This window comes from Hyaena hyaena, unplaced genomic scaffold (assembly GCF_003009895.1).
Source record: "Hyaena hyaena isolate Hyena2069 unplaced genomic scaffold, ASM300989v1 scaffold_2, whole genome shotgun sequence".
In the NCBI taxonomy this organism is placed as follows: domain Eukaryota; kingdom Metazoa; phylum Chordata; class Mammalia; order Carnivora; family Hyaenidae; genus Hyaena; species Hyaena hyaena.
This window is the reverse complement of record NW_024080634.1, coordinates 3461301-3480852: the sequence shown is the minus strand read 5'-3', so window position 1 is coordinate 3480852 and position 19552 is coordinate 3461301. Positions and strand designations below refer to the sequence as shown.

General features: G+C 44.8%; 2 protein-coding genes and 1 pseudogene across 2 annotated transcripts in view; 1 reads left to right on the top strand and 2 right to left on the bottom strand.

Annotated features, from left to right (window-relative positions):
* MRPS6 (mitochondrial ribosomal protein S6) overlaps window positions 1-1925 on the bottom strand; it is a 64336-nt gene extending 62411 nt beyond the window's left edge. The window contains exon 1 of the mRNA XM_039228999.1: window positions 1849-1925. Within this exon, the coding sequence (XP_039084930.1) occupies window positions 1849-1893 (45 nt within the window). The 5' untranslated portion in view covers window positions 1894-1925. The remainder of the gene's footprint in view (window positions 1-1848) is intronic.
* The window catches only part of SLC5A3 (solute carrier family 5 member 3), a 33954-nt gene extending 32024 nt beyond the window's left edge, over window positions 1-1930 (bottom strand). Inside the window, exon 1 of the mRNA XM_039228978.1 lies at window positions 1849-1930. The gene's annotated coding sequence lies outside the window, so the exon portion shown is untranslated. The remainder of the gene's footprint in view (window positions 1-1848) is intronic.
* Window positions 1931-7977: 6047 nt separating this feature from the next.
* Window positions 7978-18608, top strand: LOC120230194 (annotated as a pseudogene).
* Window positions 18609-19552: the final 944 nt, after the last annotated feature.

Below are 19552 nucleotides of genomic sequence, written 5' to 3'. Positions count from 1 at the left end.
CTCCAGGGAGTTCACCTTCATTATCTGCTAATGGGTCGCCCCACCCCCTGGAATTTCAAAGAAACTACTGAATTATTTTCACCAAACTGCGCTAGTGTCTTACCAGAACTAAAGTAAAAAAAAAAAAAAAAAAATGTGCCACATACAGGAGCATACAAAAAACAGAACACAAAAAAATACATGTAACAGGGTAAAGGAAATACATATAACTAATCTACTTGGAGCCGTGTGAACCAGCCAATGTACTTGGCAGCTATGCTAAAGACAAAGAGTGCAGAGTTTTCATTTCAAAGGTTTAGGAAGTGAACAAATATTATGTCTATACTCGGGCTCTTCAGTGATCATTTGTTTGGTCCCAAAACAAGGTATGAAATAAGTGTCAAGCACCACTTTTCCCAGGCTCTATGGTATCTCCTCAAAAGCGCAGGTTAAAGAGAAGGGCTTAAACAATTTTTACCTAAATTAAAAATGTTTCCCTTTTTAATACTGTGCTTTTCGTTTTCCCTTGTTCCCCTTCTCTTTAAGCATTAAGATCTTAGCAAGGAGGGAGGAGAGCCAGAAACGGGGGGGGGGGGGGAGAAGGTTTAACTCCAGAGAGTAAACACCACAAGCCCATCTTCTTCCAAATTCTGGAAGAACGAGCTTGGGGACACAATGGCATTCCTGACCAGACTCTCTGGACCTGATCAAGAGGCACTGGTATCCTTTCCCACTTCGTAGTGTGCCAAGCCTGGAGCCGTTTCTTCCTACGGCTCCCTGAGTGCCAGTTTTTCTACACAGGTTGGACCATGATCCCAGGCTTAAAATAACTTGAAGCAAACTTCATTGAATCGCTACTCTTCAAAAGTGACCCAAAGCCTGATTCTCGAGCTGTAGAAAGCTCTTGCTTCCAAACTTCAGACGTGGTACAGATTTTTTGTCGTTTTTTTATTATTATACCTGGGCGTGGGGTTGGGGGGGGGGAGCACACACCACACGCTACGTTACCGAACTCACGGGAAGAAGGGGGGTTTCGGCGAAGGCTGGTGGAGTACCTGCCCCAGAACAGAGGACGAAGAGCTGCCTCCCGGCCGCGGGGCCCTGTCCTCGGCCACACCATCACTTGCAATGAACGGGCTGCGGCTTCGCTTAGCATCCCTCCAAACCTGAAATCCCCTACCGCAAGAGCAATCAAAAGCAGGGGGAGAAAAATTTCTTCCGGAAGGCGCAAAAAAAAGGCCACAACTTGGATGAATAAAACCGGGCTAAGGGCACCCGGCGCAGGATTTTCGCTGAAGTCAGAAAAAGAGAAGTCAAAGATTTTTTTTTTTTTTTTTTTTTAACGTGAGACCGGTCACAGGCGCCCGTGGTCCAGATAACTGCACAAACACGCTGTGGAGAACGTTTTATCGGGCGCGGACGGCTCCGGGGCGGCCGGCGGGCGCTAGAGTGGAGGCGGAGCGGGCGGCGGCGGCGGCGGGACCGGCGACGAGGCAGCTTCGCGACGGCGGGAGCGGGGCCGGGCGCTCGCGCGTGTCCTCCCGCGGACCTTCCAGGGGCTCCCGCGGCCGCCCCGCCCCCCGCCCGCCCCGCCGGCCGGCCGCGTGCGAGGCACACCCTCCCGCGGCCGCGCTCTCGCGCGGGCACACCCCCGCCTCCCGCGCGCACGCGGCCTCGCCGCGCCGGCCGGCCCACGCGCGCCCCCTCAGCGCGGACGCCCGCCGCCCGCAGCCCGCCCGTGGCCCCGGCCTCCTCCCCCACCCCCAGCCCCGGCCGCGCGGGGAGGGCGGGGGGCGACGGCCTAGCGGCTGAGGGTGGGGGGGGCGCCCGCGCGGGAAGGCGGGCTCTGGGGGGGGGAAGGTCACTTACCCGCTGCATGGCTTTCAGGATCAAAGCCAGCTCGTAGCGGGGCATGCCCGAACGCTGCGCGCGCGGCTCCGGACCGAGCCGGTTCACGGGACGCAGGGGCGGATGGTACCGCGGGGGCCTGACGGACTACTGGGCCGGAAGGCTCCCGGGCGGCGAAAGCACGCTCCGGCCGCGCGAGCCCAGGCTTTAAGGCTCTGGCAGCTGCGCAGACGGCCCGCCACGCCCCCTCGGCGCGCCCCGCCCCCCTCGCGCGCGCGCCCCGCCCCCTCCTTAAGGCGGCCGCGCCGCGCCCCCTCGACAGTCCCTTTGCCCCCAGGCGCGCCTTCCCCGCCGGGACCCCCGGCCCCGCAGCCCCTGCGCGGGGGCGGTGCCGCGAGCCCGGCCAGGAGGGGCCAGCGAGGGCCGCACTCCGGCTCCGACCCTGCGGCCGCCGTTCCAGCTACCTACGGTTCTCGAACCAGCTGGAACTTTCCATGCCTTCCGTCTCATCCTGGGCGGCGGGCGAGCGTGCGCCCTCGTGTGCGCGTGCGCTAAACAGTGCGGTCTCGTCCGTGCGCGCGCCCCTCGCCCGCGACTTCTCGGCGCGGGGGACCTTCTAGGCGTCCACGCTGCTCCGGGCGGGGTCGCGGCTGGTCCTGGGCTCTCCCCGCAGCTGGTTGCGCAGGGGAGTTCCAGAACGTTCCTGCTAAGGACTACGCTTCTGCGCGCAGGGGACGCCTGGGGCACCCTGCCCCTCGCGCCCCCTGCGCACCGCCGACCTCACGGGGCTGCAGGCGCGGATTCCCGGGGCCCCTTCCCCGGAGAGGTGGGCGCAAGGCGCTGGCTGTGGGCCGCCGCGCGCGGGGTCGGGTCAGGCCCATCCCTCGCGGGCAGTCTGACCTTGGCAGGCTGCTGCGGAAAGGGGACGTGAAGGGCACCTACTTCCCAGGGCCGTGATGCCTTTGAGTGAGCTGATGCACGTAAACCGCTGACAACGATGCCTGCACAGACATAGGCGCGACACAGGCATCTGTTGTTGTGTGAGCCCGGCCTGACCCACGAGTAGTTGCCAAGGGCAGACTAATACTTTGGCTCAAACGGATATTCTTTAAATGTTTGCTCAGCGTGCATTTGGAGAACCAGCTGAGAACTTGGGAAGCCGTTTAGTAACCGTCTGGGAGCCTGAGCGTGCCCTGGAGGGAGGAGAGGCTCGCGGTGCCTTCCCTTTACCCCCAAAACAGGCACACGGGGCTCACCTTTCCCTCCAGCCATTGGCTGTACTTTCCTAGCGAGCGTTGTACAAAATGCGTTTTCTCCAGCTCCGCTCCTTAGAGGCTGAGCCCCCTGCCATTGTCTCCCCTGCCCGTTTTTGTCCCATGAAAAGGGCCTGTAGGTGAAATGTTTGCCTTCAAAGGGCTTTAATGATTCTAGGTAAAACTTACTGAGCACTTATTGTGTGTCAGGCACCACGCTAAGGTTTTTACATGCCTCTCCAAAAATTCTTGCTTTATGAGGCACGTACTATTATTAACTCCCACTTTAGGGATTCAAAAGTACAGGCACGCAAAGGTTATGTAACTAGGCCCAGGTCAAACAGTAATAGAGAAAATTTGGATCCACATAGGAAGGCTGAACACATGCCTAGTCCAGCTTCTGGTTCTCTCCCACCACACAGACTAAGGTGAGAATACATTTACCATGTACTCCGTGTAAACTTAGAGTCCCTTTGTCAACCTTATCCAGAGAACTTAGTATTTCCCATAGCTTACCTCACACCCCCCACCAAGGATAAAGATGATTTGAACGTGCCTGTTCTGTGATATTTGGGTTCTAACATTTTCTATTCTTGGTCTTCTCCAAAGATAAACTACATAGGCATTAGTACAAATTACCTGGTTAGTGCTGACTAATTTCTCTCGTTTAAAAAAAAATTATAAATAAATTGCAGAAAAAGCAAAGAATTTCTGAACCTCCAGAAGTGAGTTATAGGTTTTCCAAGATAGTCTCTGCTTCAAGTGTCCTTCCTGTTAATCAGCCGCGTATCCCATTTTGGGAATGAGAAGATGTGGACCCCAAAGTCATATGGCAAGCCAAAGACCAGGGCAATACCACCAGTCGACTTCAACTTTTAGCATTTCCTCTACCAGGGATGCATGAGGGCAGCTAGGCTGTTAATTGGTGTAAGGAAATTAGCCTGATTACATAATGCCTCAACACAGCAACGCCAGCCCTCCCAATATGGTGGCTGCTCACAGGGCTCGCCCCTTTTCTTCTGAGAAGAGGAAGGGCAGCTACCCTGAATTTCCCCCTTCAACTTTTCTTTTTTAAAGCACCACACCAGAATGCCCACGGGTTCATTATAAAATGATACAGTCACAAGGACAGCTGATGCAAATTTAGTGTCTTCCTATTATAACTACAAATTTAAATTCACCAAAAAAGTCTTTGAATTTTGTACTATGTATATAAGTCAGCTTTTAGAGTTATAAAATATTACTATGGTATTTAATGTATTAAAATTACTCTGGTACTTAGGAATAAGGTTAACCAAGGAGATGAAAGATCTGTACGCTAAAAGTATAAAACACTGATGAAAGAAATTGAAGCAGTCACAGATGCAAAGATATCCATGTTCATGGATTAGAGGAAGTAATGTTAAAATGCCCAGACTACCCAAAGTGATTTACAGATTTAATGCAATCCATATCAAAACCCAATGACCATTTTTGGAGAAATAGGAAACAAATTTTAAAATGCATATGGAACCACAAAAGAATAGTGAAAGGAAATCTGAACAAGAAGAACAAAGGTGGAAGGCATCATCATACATCCTAATTTCAAACTATATTACAAAGTTATAATAATTAAGACAGTAGGGTACCGGCATAAAAACAGACATATAGACCAATCAAACAGAATAGAGAACCCAGAAATAAACACACATATATGGCCAATCAATGGTCAACTGATTCTGACAAGGACCTAGGAATACAAAATGGAAAAAAGATAGTCTTTTTATTTTATTTTACTTTTAAGCTTATTTATTTTGAGGGAGAGAGCATGAGGGGGAGACAGGCAGAGAGAGTGAGAGAATGAGAGAATCCCAAGCAAACTCCACACTGTCAGCACAGAACCCTACACGAGGCTCAATCCCACGAACCCATGAGATCATGACCTGAGGTGAAAACCGAAGCTGGACACTTAATTGACTGAGCCACCCACGCGCCCTAAGACAGTCTTTTTAATATATGGCACTGGGAAAATTGGATATCTACATGCAAAAGAATGAAATCAGATCCTTATCTTACACCACACACAAAAATCAACTCAAGATAGACAAATATGAGACCTGAAACCATAAAACCCCTTGAAAAAGATGTAGGGAAAAAGCCTCTGGATGTTGACCCTGGTAATGATATTTTGCATATTACACCAAGAGCACAGGCGACCAATGCAAAATAGACAAATGGGACTACATGAAACTGAAAAGCTTCTGCACAGCAAAGGAAATAATTGACAGAATAATAAGGCAACCTGCAGATTGGGAGAAAATATTTGCAAACTGTATATCTGATAAGGGGTTAATATCCAAAATATACAAGGAGCTCATGCAAGTCAATAACAAAAAACATCAACAAACAAAAATAATAACCTGGTTTGAAAATGGGCAAACAAATGAGGACCACCAGGTACATGAAAATATTCTCAATATCAATCATCTGGGAAATGCAAATCAAAGCTACAATGACCTATCACCTCACACCTGTTAGAATGGTGTCAAGAGTTATCAAGTGTTGGTGGGGATGTGGAAAAAAGGAAACTCTCGTACACTGTTGGAGGGGATAGAAATTGGTGCAGCCACTATGGAAAACAGTATGGAAACTCCTCAAGAAATTAAAAATAGAACTCCCATATGATCCTGCAATCCCTATTACGGTTACATATCTAAAGGAGTTGAGGGGTGCCTGGGTGACTCAATTGGTTGAGCATCTGACTTCAGCTCAGGTCGTGATTTCGGGGTCCAGTCTGTGGGTTCGAGCCCCACGTCGGGCTCTGTGCTGACAGCTCAGAGCCTAGAGCCTTCTTCAAATTCTGTCTCTCCCTCTCTCTCTGTCCCTCCCCCATTTGCACTCTCTCTCTCTCTCTCAAAAATAAATAAACCTTTTAAATAATTTAAAAAATAAAGTAACTGAAATCAGAACTTGAAGAGATTCATTGCAGTATTATTCGCAATAACTGAGCCATGAAAGTGATCTAAATGTCCGTGGGCAGACAAAGAAAATGTGGTACAATGGAATAGTAGTCAGACTTAAAAAAGAAGAAAATCTAGCCATTTGCGATAACACGGGTGAAACTGAAGGACAAATACAGACACAAAAAGGCAGATGCTACATATCACTTACACAAGGCATCTGAAATAGTCAAACTCATAGAATAGAGAGTCTAAGAGCAGTTGGCAGGAGCTGGGAGAAGGGGGTAATGCGGTGGTATTAGTGAAAGAATCCAAACTTCAGTTATTAAAAAAAAATTATTCTGCAGTGTAGCATCTGCCAAACATTTTATATGGCATAGATTTGAGATTTGATTAACCAGACATCTTGATTCATCTTCAAGTAAGGTTTTATGAGAGGTAATAGAAAAGAAAAAATAAGGACACAAGTAGAAATCCAGCCCTATTTCTCCAAAGTAACTTCAGCGTATGCCCTGGGGTAGTTTAATCGTTTTTACCTTCTTATTTTATATTACTGTATAATAAGGCTTTACCTTGAGCTCACACAAGGTCATTAATTCTCAAAGATATGTCAGAGAGGCCTCCTGCGCCTAAAGACAACTCTCAAAAAGTGAAGAAATGTAAATGTTTTCAATCAATGGAAAAAATAATCCCACAGTCCAACCAGGTCATACTTTAATTTTTTTTAATGTTTTTTATTTATTTCTGAGAGATAGAAAGAGACAGCATGAGCAGGGGAGGGTCAGAGAGAGAGGGAGACACAGAGTCCGAAACAGGCTCCAGGCTCTGAGCTGTCAGCACAGAGCCCGACGCGGGGCTCGAACCCACGAACTTTGAGATCATGACCTGAGCCGAAGTCGGACGCTTAACCGACTGAGCCACCCAGGCGCCCGAACCAGGTCATATTTTAATATGTCAGTCGTCACTGTCGTCAGCCTATCATCTCGCTGAGGAAAGGACACCGCCATTTCTCTGCCTCATGGTTCTGCGTCTATCTTTGTTCCTCGGCTGATGGCCCAGATCCAAGTCACATTTCAGACTTATTTTGTGTTTAAATGTCTTACTGGTGAACTCGCTGGTATTTCTTTTTTTTTTTTAATGTTTATTTATTTTTGAGACAGAGAGAGCATGAGCAAGGGAGGGGCAGAGAGAGAGGGAGACAGAATCCAAAGCAGCTCCAGGCTCCGAGCTGTCAGCACAGAGCCCGACGCGGGGCTGGAACTCACAAGGCACCAGATCAGTCCGCCCAACCGACTGAGCCACCCAGGCACCCTGAACTCACTGGTATTTCTAAACCCCCTTGCACACACCATCACCCACCTGTGTAGACCCTCATATGGGTGCCTTCCGGCATGACCTATGACACACAACATATGTTATTAGGTCAGGCATTTTTGGAGCTCTTTTAATCCACTAATTTCCTAATCATTTTTCTAATTTTGATCAAGTAACTTTTTATTTGGGGGAGGCGGCTCAGATTTGGGCTCCACTTTATAAGAAAAAACAAGTGAAGCAAAAGTTGCCTCAATGGAATGTTCCCTCACTTTCACCTCTGCCTCCCCCCCTTCCCTGTAAATAAATAAATTAATAAATAAATAAATAAATAAATAAATAAATAAATTGAGATGTTTGTGGGAGATGTTCTCCTTACCATAATATCTTTTTTGGGAAAAAATACTATATTTTTTGAACTTTAAAAAAACAAAATCGTTCCTGCATCTTCACTTATGGAAGAGCTTAGTTTTTCTCCTGACGTTGTTACAACGTCTCCAACAGCCTATTGTGGGATGTTAATGGTAAATGTCATTAACGTTGGAGGTGTGAAACAGCTCTGTGTTCTTTCTCCACAAGTGCAGAATCCAGAACACACCTCAAAGGATCTTAGATTTAGTAAAAGGAACAAAGGCTCTGAGCGGGCGATGGTGCAGGGGGATGAGGCAGCATCTGAAGGGGTCTTCGGGGACGAGACTTACCCAGGGGAGGTGCTAAATAAAGCAAGTGAGAGCACCCAGCAAAGTAAACTAGGGGGCCAGCACTCAGGGTGAGGCCTGAGAGGTGCGCAAGCCAGGCCTGCTCAGCACAGAGCAGTTTTAAGGCTGGACATGAACGGGTGGAACGTAATCAGACCCCAGTGGATTCAAAGGAGGCTAGTACCCCAGTTGGGTCAAGCCCACCAGGATGGGGGCTGACAGAAGTTGAAGGAAGGAATGTAAGGTGATAGAATCTGTAGAATCTGGTGACTGATTGGATATTTGCGGGGTAGCTGGTGAGGCAACAATGCTTCCCGGGTTTCAGTTTCTCTTACATACACATTCCGGACTGACTTTCCTTTGTTCTGGTCACGCCTATATGTGGTATTTCCTCAGCTCCTAACTCATGAAACTTCTATTACAATTCGATGTATTAGTATTTTTTTTCAGGGTGTCTTATCTTCATAAATCTTCATAGCAAGATTATAATCTTCTAGAAAACTGGGGTGATGTCTTTTCATTGCTCTAAATAGTCTTGCTAGTCAGAGCTTCAACCTAAGGAAAGAAAGTGATAGTCCTAAAGCCTGTGAGCATCCACCACCTGAATGATCTGACCACCCAAGGAATGTTGAAAATTGAGTGTCAACACTTCCTGGTAAGAAGGTCAATATACAAGTGTCATCTCAAAGTCCAGCCCTCTGTGAGGATCGTCTCACCAGTGTTGCTAGGGCTCTGTTGATTCGCCTGAGGGAGAATGCCCTAATCATAACAAAAGAAGTGTTGCATAGATTTGATAAAAGAAGTAAAGCCGGTAAGCATTAAATTATACCCAAGAGTTATGCACACACACACACCCCCCCACCATTGACTCAGGATCAAAACAGAATTGTGCCCTTGATCTGATCTGAACTTCATTGGACTTTCCTTTTACTAAGGCAGATGACAGGCAGGTATGAGCATGTGGGAAGCAGAGGTGATCCCGAAAGACAACATATTCAAGAGGTAAATGATCTTTTGCAATGGAGAAATTCTCTCGTAGGAAGTCAAACCCTTCAAAAGCAGCTATGAGGAAGAGTTTATACTTTACAGTGTACCAAGTCAGGATATAGTATTTTAGTGTTAGATAATGCCTATTTTTTCAAATTGCCCATATTTAAAAAATAAACTTAATGGCAACAATAAGAGTAGCTATCTATGCTGCAGGAAAAAAAAAAATCCTACATGCAATTAAAATTACAAGATAATTGGGAGCTATCAGGTGATACCTCCTACAATAAATCATCTTGAACTTTCAACCTAGGGTTACCAAAACCTGAGGAGAATATGCAGGAAGTATCCTGGGAATTTAGCTCCCATCTTGAATAAAGAAGTCCACAACTGACCTTAATACTACATACATAATTACTAAGAAAATATTAAATAACCACGTTAACCAAGGGCTCCTCTATAATATTGTTGCAAAAGGAATAAGTCATTTTAGTAATTAAAGAATCATTACATACAGTGCTATCATTAAATGATTCCTAAAAGGGAATTCCTAAGGGGTTAGCTTTTGCAATGATCAGTTATTTACAAATTCTTTTTTTTTCTTTTCCCCTCTGCCCCCCCCCCCCAAAATGTTCAGCATCGAAATGAGAGGGCCCTTGTGACCAAGGACGACACTTTATTTTCAATCAGTAATATGACTGGTTGACATGAGAGAGCAGCCAGAAAGGAGAATCTCCTCCTATTGTTAATGATTCAGTGATTAAGAAATGTCAACGTTCCCACATGCAGAAAGGAGGGCCATTGGTCTGACAGTGAGGAAGCCCAGCTTCCGGCCTGGTGAATTAAACCTCAGTGCTATTCAACTTGACTCCAACTGCAAGCCCACAACTGCAAGCCCTGGGTAAGTGCCATAGGCAACATGCTAGAACGTGGAGCCCTTTCTTTGCCCACCTCACTGCCACCCATCTGGGTACTGTAAGGTGCGTCCCCACACTCTGACCGTAGGATCTTTCGAAAACACACATCTGATTCAGTTTCTCCGCAGCTTAAATCCCTCAGTGGTTCCTCCCACAGAACTCCCCCACCCCCACCCCACCGACCTACACACACCTGCCTCCATCCCTCCTTTCTGCATGTAGGAACGTTGACATTTCAATTCAATCCCACTCCTCAGTGTCACTCCATGGTGTTTGCAACCCCTGAGCTCTGCACACACTTCCCCTTCTGCCCTTTGTCTTCTGCCTGGGAACACACTCCAGTCCCTTCCTCCAGCCTACTCCTATTTGCCCCTCACACTTTTTTTTTTTTTAATAAATTATGAGATGTACAGACAGGGACTGCATGGAACACATATGGAGAATTTTAAGAATTATTTCACAAGCATCTCAGAAGCCCACTTCCCAGAATCTTCTTGCGTGCCTGTCTTAAAACACAACCCCACTTCTCTCTCCCGGTTCCTGGCTTTTATTTTTGGTCTTACCATCTTTGCATGCGTTCCCCAATCCATAGCCTAATTCGGTCTACTTTCTGAATGTCGCAGTGTGAGGGTCTCACTTTCCCTACCCACCCCCCGATCAAAGTTGTGTTGATGACAGTCATCCAAGTTACTGAGTGTAGTTGTAGCTCATTTATTTTCATCGCTGAAACTACTCTCCTAAACCACCGTGTATCTGTTGGGTTGACAGACATACTTGTTTCCTTTGTGGGTGGCTATTACCAATAATACCACCGGGAACATCTTGTACACATAGACGAGTGCATATAGGTACACGTGCAGTGTGGAATGCTACCTCCCAGGGCATGTAAAACTCAAAGCTGTTCTACCTAATGCCAAACAGTTCTCTAGAGTGGTGGTACCAGCTTGCACTACCTCCTGCAGGATATGTCAATTTGCTAACCCCTCTCCTCTGCTCACATCTCAGTTTTTTTTTTTAATGTTTTATTTATTTCTGGGAGAGAGAGAAAGAGACAGCATGAGCAGGGGAGGGTCAGAGAGAGAGGGGGTCACAGACTGAAACAGGCTCCAGGCTCTGAGCTGGCAGTCAGCACAGAGCCCGACGTGGGGCTCGAACCCACGAACCGCGAGATCATGACCTAAGCGAAAGTCGGACGCTTAACCGACTAAGCCACCCAGGTGCCCCTCACATCTCAGTTTTGACCACTGCCATGGAGAAAGTCTACCCTAAACTTGAAGGTCTGGATCAGGTGCTCCTCATTGGTGCTCTTTTTAGCACCTATGCTTACTTCATCATCACATTAACCATACCTTGTTACAGCACGCACAGGACAGAAATGAAAAGATACTGCCCAGATCCCCAGCAGCTGTCCCTCTGGATCCATTGTTCTATTAATTCTGAGCCCACATGTCCCTCTGGCTGCTCCCAGGTTCATTTCTATTATAGAACTCCTCTGATAGGCGACTTGGGCTCAAGGACTTCCCAGTGACCTGAACAAACCTTTCTTGGAATTGTACTACAGCCCCTCCCCTCCGTCCTTCCCCCTTTCCTGCACAGATATCAGGCCTGCGATGTCTTCTCCCCGCCCTCTCTGCTTCCCTCCCTTTGTCTTTCACAAGCATTTCCTCCAATAAATCTCTTACCTGTCTAATTCTATCTTGCAGTCTGCTTCTTAGAGAGCCTGAACTAACACAGTGTCATCTCTTCGTTACTCTGTGGTCTTAGCAATTAATACATACCTTCTCAAAAAAGAAACTCTTGTGCCCCCAGTGCCAACTGGAGGGACTGATACATGGTAGATGCTGAGTAAGTATTGGAGAATAAGTGGATAAATAAATAAATGAGATGCCTACTCCATACGAACGTGTTTCTGGTGTCATCTTGAAGGCAGAAGAAAACTGCTTGACCCAACTTTCATATCTCCTTGAGAGAGAACGAGTATGTGAGCAGGGAAGGGGCAGAGAGAGAGGGAGAAAGAATCCCAAGCAGGCCCCACACTGTCAGCACAGAGTCTGATGATGCAGGGCTCGAACTCACAAACCAAGAGTCGAATGCTTAAGACTGAACCACCCAGGCGCCCCACCTCCCTTCATTCCATGGGCCTACCTGCAGACTGTGCTTCCTACTTCAAAGGTGTGGCCAGTGTACAATGATGGACAAAGGAACTAAGATTTCACTTTCTTTCCATGAGGGAAGAGCAAAGTCTCCTATTAGATCATTGGCTTGGGAACATTCTCTTTGGCTCCTCGTTCCATATTTCAGAAGCTTCTGGTCACAACGCCAACTTACCAGACTTGTATCATTGCCAAGTGGCAAAGAGAAGGGGCTGATGGTAAGTGGCCTCTAGGATGGTCTTCTATGACCTCTGGTATTCTATGACCTATTGGTATTACATTTTATATAATTCCCTGTCCTTGAGTGTGATCCACATTTAAAAATCTCTAAGGAATTGAATACAGTGGAAGTGATAGGATATGATTTCTGGTTTACAATATAAAAAGAACTGGATCTTTCATGGGTTGAGAGTCAGAAGACCTAAGTGTAATCTTTATCTTTACAGGGCACTGGCCAAGTTATTTTCTTTTTTAAACTTTTTTAAAGTTTACTTATTTATTGTGAGACTCCGAGAATGCTCACATGCTCACAAGTGGGGGAGGGGCAGAGAGAGACTCCCAAGCAGACTCAGCACTGTCTGTGTGGAGCCTGATGTGGGGCTGTAACCCCACAAATCATGGGACCATGATCTGAGCTGAAATCAAGAGTAGGATGCTTAACTGACTGAACCATCCAGGTGCCCCCTAGCCAAGTCATTTTCATCTCTTTATGTCTTAGGTTGTTTACCCCTTAAATGGATTAGGTAATACCCAACTAAGTATGATTAGTTTTATATGGGAAATTATATAAAAGCCAACTTTTACCAGAAGTGAAGAAGAGGGATTATGAATGGGTATGGGGAAATGTTTAGGGGTGATGGATATTTTTATTATCTTGATTAAAGCAATATTTTCATGGATGTATACAAATGTCCGAATACATCAAATTATATACTTCAAATATGTGTGATTTATTACGTATCAATTATAGCTCAAAAAAGCTAAAAAATATAAATCATTCACATCATTATTATACTCAGGAAAGTCATTCTAGGTCATTGCTCTGATATACCTCTACTCTCATCTTACCTTGCTTCCCCTTCCCCAAATTCCTGAATAAAAGGTCAAAACCACACTGACCTCTGGTATTCACAGCAATTAAGAAAAAAAAAAGGCCCATATGGAAAGAATTTTAAGCTCTACAGGAGATGCAAAGATGGGTAAGAAATAGTCCATATCTTTAAGAAATTGTAATCTATGTATAGAGAGAAGATATAAGTATGTTTGAAACTAAATTATCTGACAGTGTTTAAGTATTAATGCCAAGAAATAGAAAACATATAAAAGGAGAGTGATTAACTGCCTAATGAAGAGGACAGGCAAAAATTTCCAAAGACACATGACTTTGGGCTGGGATGGCTTGGGAATGTTTCATGTAGGATGTGGGATTTGAGCTGGAATGTGAAGAATGGATAACATTTAGATAGATGAGAGGAGAAAAGCGGATAAACACAAGATGTTTTGGTCGGGTCAGAGGATGGTGACATTGAGTGAATAAGTTTGACAGGAGGAAAGGTGTCTGTAGAAGACTCACAGGACTTAACTCTACAAAAGGGAGACTGGAGTTGGAGGGTCTTGGGTACCAGGTAGAGAGTCTAAACTCTCAGCCTTTATTTCATCTTAACAAGAAGGAAGGGAACTTTCCATTGTCAGAATCATTCAGCAAAGAGCATATGAGCATTTATGAGGAATGTGGAAAGGAGGTAACTTCTCTGAATGGACAAGTCCCTCCCAATCCTGAGACACTGGTCACAGATTCATAGTCTTTGAAAGCATCAAAGAGCTAGCACTGGCTATTTGTCTGATAATATCTGGGTTCCTCTTGGATGTGGGGCCTGACTTCCATGCCAGGGTCAACAGGGACAGGTTTTCCCCTATTCCACCATGTTCTGCCAGCAAATGGAAAATGATCCATGTGCAACCATCAGACTGTCTCTCATGATTTTGAGTCCTGAGTAAATGACTCAGTGACATGAGGAACAGTTAGAGGTCACTCATCATGCTCGCCAGGACCTTCGTTCCCAATGGCTGTGGTTATCCTTCCTGCTAACCAGTGCTCCAGAATACTCTTGGTTCCTGACCAGTTCTCTGATCTCTGGTCAATTCTGAGATTCCTCCAAATATCATTAATCCACTCCAATAAATTTATCATTCCAATAAATTTCATTTTTGACTAAGATTGTAGAGTCTATTTCACTTGAAGCCAACAACCTGAGTTACTGTAGAACTCTTTACATCTTAGCCCTTCAGGCCCTGCATAAATCTGTTGATCTTAGTTCAGCCCCTTGGGTGCATACAGAACAAGTTTATTCCTTCTTCCACATGAACTCTTCCTATGTTCGAAGACAGCTCTCTGGCCTATTCTAAACCGTCGTTTCCCTGGGCTGTATGCCCCGTGTTCCATTGGGCACTCATCATCTCACATGGGCTGAATTGCTTCACCAGCCCGGACAGTTTATCCAAGGGTGCTCAGCTGTTCACATTCAGACCTTGGTGACTTGATAAACATTTGTTGAATGATGGCTACAATTCCTCTTGTAGGAAACAGTCATTCATTTTTGTTTTTCCATGCAAAGGCTATGTTGTAGTTGGGGTATTGGTTCAACTACTGAAATAAATATCAAAATAACAATGACTTAAATAAGATGGCCTATTAAATGGAATGTCTAAATGAGGCAGGGCTGGAGATCCAGGATTTTTCCAGCTTGTTACTATCCATTTATACCCATTTATATCCATTTATAACACATAGCTTCCATCTTTCAGTCTAGCATGGCCATTCCTGCTTCTAGCACCATGTTCACATTCCAGAAGCAAGAAGGAAAGGGAGAAGAAAAGTCTCACGGCATTCCTTTTAAGGAATGTTCCAGAAGTTTTACCCATCACCTCTACTTGTCTTCCATGAGTTGGAACTTAATCCTACAGCTCTGTCTTGCCTTCTAAGAAGGGCTGGGAAGTGTAAGTTTAGCTGGGAGGGGATGGTGAACTAGCAGTTTCTATCATAGACCATACAATGCAGTTTGCATATCTTCCAATGAAACACACCAAGTATAATGAGATGCAATACAAGTCACAAATAGCTTATTGGCTGTAACTTTCTTCTATTCAATGTTTGGTATTTTGCAAGTGATTATCAGGCTAGAGTTATGCTAAGAATTGAGTTTTAGGTAAATTGGAGCTCATGGATTTACCAGCGCACATGCCTTAGACTAGTCCCTGTACTTATAACCCAAAAGTCAGGTCTACACTGAAAAGTTCCTCCAACCAAGACAACCAAGCAGCTATTTCTTTTGAAAACAAAACCCACATATTTGCTTCACACAATGAGTTTAATATGTTTTCACACATATTAATAGTATTCTTTTGGTTATAATAGAAACTGACAGTAGTTTGTTTAGAAGGGAGAGATGAATTATTATAAGTGCACCAGATGTGTCACAGTACTCAAGGCAATGTGCAGCCGACTGGGCCTCTGGAACAGACTATAATTAAGATGCTCTCCATCTTTTATTTCTGTCCTTCTGCCCATAAGCTTAGTTCTTTCTCTTAAAGGGCCCTTTTTCTCTGTTCTCCAGTCTGCACGGTAGACAATACCTGTTCCTAGCTTCTTGGTCTACATATAATCCCTCTACTCACCCAGAGATATCTGAGGCTCTGCTTCAATTGCCATGTTTATTAACCTTGGTTGGGTTAGTGGTCCACCTTGGGTCAATCAGCCAAGTCTAAAGAGTAGGTCAAGGGGCTCCCAAATAGCTTAGTCAGTTACGCATTCAACTTTTGAATTAGGTTCAGGTCCTGATCCCACGATTGTAGGATCAAGCCCTACCTGCGCTCTGCATTGAGAATAGAGCCTGCTGACAATATTCACTCTCTCTTCCTCTCCCTCTCTCCATTGCTCTCTCTCTCTAAAATAATTTTTTTAATTTAAAAAAGAATAGGTCAAATTTTACCATTATGACAGTTAACTGCTACCTCTGAGCCCTGTAGATTTGGAGGATTACAGAGGTGGGGGGAAATAGCTTGCAGCAAAGAGAAGTCTAGACAGGCATCTCAATAGGCATATCTTCCATCCGTGCATACGTGGAGGACTGTCATGAGTGGAATGAAGTTTAAAAATATAGCTATGAGATCAATGACACTCAAGCTAGAAACATGATGCAATGTGGTTGGGGGAGAAACTCTGTCTTCCTCAAGACTGTTTTAGTTGTAACTGAAACCCATCCAAAAGATCTTAAGCATATCACTTGAGATATTTAATACCCGAAGAAGGCTTTGATGTGCAAGGATCACCTACAGTTACTTATTCTATTACTCAAGTCGCTAAAGTTGTATTATTTTTTTAAAATACATTATTTGTAGAGTACTTTCAGGTTCACAGCAAAATCAAGCAGAAGGTACAGAGATTGCTCATAAACCTCCCTACCCCCACATTTGCATGGCCTCCACCATTATCAACACCCCACACCAGAGTAGTACATTTGTTACCATTGATGAACCCACATTGACACATCATCACCCAAAGTCCATAGTTTACATGGACATAGTTCACTGCTGGGGCTGTATATTCTGCAGGTTTGGACAAATCTACAACGACAGGTATTAACTGTCACAGGGTCATACAGAGTATTTTAACTTCCCTAAAAATCTTTTGTACTCTACTTATTCATCCTTCCTTCCTCCCTAACCTCTGGCAATCATTGGTCTTTTAACTGTCTTCATGATTTTGCCTTTTCCAGAATGTAATATAATTGGAATAATACAGTATGTAGCCTTTGTAGTTACAACCCCAGAAGCACAATCCATGAAAGAAAGAACAACCTGATTTAAAAATAGGCCAAAATCTCTTTTGCAAGAACACAGGTGTCATGAAAACCACCGCTAAACCTAAACCAAACTGGGAAAAGACTTATATCAACATCATTGCCATTGGACATGTAGATTTGAGTAAGTCTGCCACTGCCAGTCATCTGATCTACAAATGTCGTGGGATTGACAAAAGAACTATCAAAAAATTTGAGAAGGAGCCTGCTGAGATGGGAAAGGCTCCTTCATATATGCCTGGGTCTTGGAGAAACTGAAAGCTGAATGTGAACATGGTATCACCATTGATAACTCCCGGTGGAAATTCGAGACCAGCAAGTATTATGTGAGCATCACCGATGCCCCGGGGCACAGAGACTTTATCAAAACCATGATTACAGGCACACCTAAGGCTGATTGTTCTGTCCTGATTGTTGCTGCTGGTGTTGGTGAATTTGAAGCAGGAATCTCCAAGAATAGGCACACCTGTGAGTATGCCCTTCTGGCTTACACATAGGAAATGTGAAACAACTGATTGTTGATGTTAGCAAAATGGATTCCACGGAGTCACCCTGTAGCCAGAAGAGATGTGAGGAAATCAGTAAGGAAGTCAGCACCTAGATTGAGAAAACTGGCTACAAACCCAGCACAGTAGCATTTGTGATAGTTTCTGGTTGGAATGGTGACAATGTGCTGGAGCCATGTGCCTTGGTTCGAGGGATGGTAAGTCACCTGTAAAGATGATACTGCCAGTGGAACCACACTGCTTAAAGCTCTGGATTGCATTCATCCATCAGTTGATCTTACTGACAAGCCCTTGTATCTCTCTCCCCAGGATATCTACAAAATTGGTGCTATTCGTACTATCCCTGTGGCCCAAGTGGAAACTGGTGCTCTTAAACCTGGCGTGGTGGTCACCTTTGCTCCAATCAATGTTACAACGGAAGTAAAGTCTGTTGAAATGTACAACGAAGCTTTGACTGAGCCTCTTCCTGGGAATATTGTGGGCTTCAATGTCAAGAACGTATCCTGTCAAAGATGTTTGTCATGGCAGTGTGGCTGGTGACAGTGAAAATGACTCACCACCCCGTAGTTGGAGAGAGGGAGGGAGGCAAGCCATGAGCGACTCTTGAATGCTGAGAACAAACTGAGGGCTGATGGGGGTGGGGGAGAAGGGAAGGGGGGTGATGGGCACGGAGGAGAGAACTTGTTGGGATGAGCACTGGGTGTTATATGGAAACCAACTTGACAATAAACTATTTAAGAAAAAAAAAAAAAAAGACCCACCAATGGAAGCAACTGGCTTCACAGTTCAGGTGATTATCCTGAACCAGCCAGGCCAAATCAGTTCTGGATACACACCTGTGCTGGATGGTCACACAGCTCACATTGCCTGCAAATTTGCTGCGCTGAAGGAGACTGATTGTCATTCTGGAAAATGCTGGAAGATGGCTCTGTGTTCTTGAAATCTGGTGATGCTGCCGTCATTGATATGGTTGCTGGCAAGCCTAGTGTGTTGAGAGCTTCTCTGATTATCCTCCTTGGGGCTGTTTTGCTGTTCCTGACATGAGACAGATGGTTGCTGTGGGTGTCATCAAAGCAGTGGTCAAGAAGGCAGCTGGAACTGGCAAGGTCACCAAGTCTGCCCAGAAAGCTCCGAAGGCTAAATGAATATTATTCTCAATATCTGCCATCCCAGTCTTAAGCAGTGGTGGAAGAACCATCTCAGAACTCTTTATGTCAATTAGCCATTTAAGTTTAATAGTAAAAGACTGGAATGATAGATAACAATGCATCGAAAAACCTTCAGAAAGAAAGGAAAATGTTTTTGCGGACCATTTGTTTGGTATGTAAATGTGGCAGTTTTCAGTTACTAGGGATTTTTTTTTGAATAGGTATTTTTTAATGGAAACAACTTGACCAAACATTTGTCACAGAATTTTGAGACCCAACAAAAGTTTAATGAGAAAACTGTGTCTTTCGGTCAACACTGTAACTTCATGTAGTACTATTCAGGTAAAAGATTAAGAGTTGCCCATAACCTATTTCTGGTGTTATCTTATGTCAAAACTCAGAATTTGGGTTAAAATTTTTTTTCTGGGTGGGAATTTTTTGCATTTTTTTTCACCTTGTCTGAAGGAGAGAACTCATCTATTTAAGAACATAGTAAAGAGCTATGGGGAAAGGGGGTCTTTTGGTGTAATATATCATAGCTTAGAACAGATAAGCAAAGAGTAACAGTATAAGAGAGTTTATAAAAAGCTTAAATTCTGTAATACTAAAATCAATGTGTGGTATATAATTTGTATTCTATCAATATTGACTAAACTCAATGATCCCCCAAAAAATGGGGGGGAGGGAGCAAGGCTTTAACAGATACTTCACCAAAGAAGATATACACATGGCAAATAAGCATGAAAAGATTCTCCACACCATACATCATCAGGGAAGTGCAAATTGAAACAACAATGAGATAGCATCACACATTTATTAGACCGGTCAAAACCCGGAACACTGACAACACAAAATGTTGGTGAGGATTTAGAACAACCTGCACGCTCATTTAACACAATGGAATGCAAAATGGACAGTGTGGCAATTTCTTGCAAAACTAAACATACTCATAAT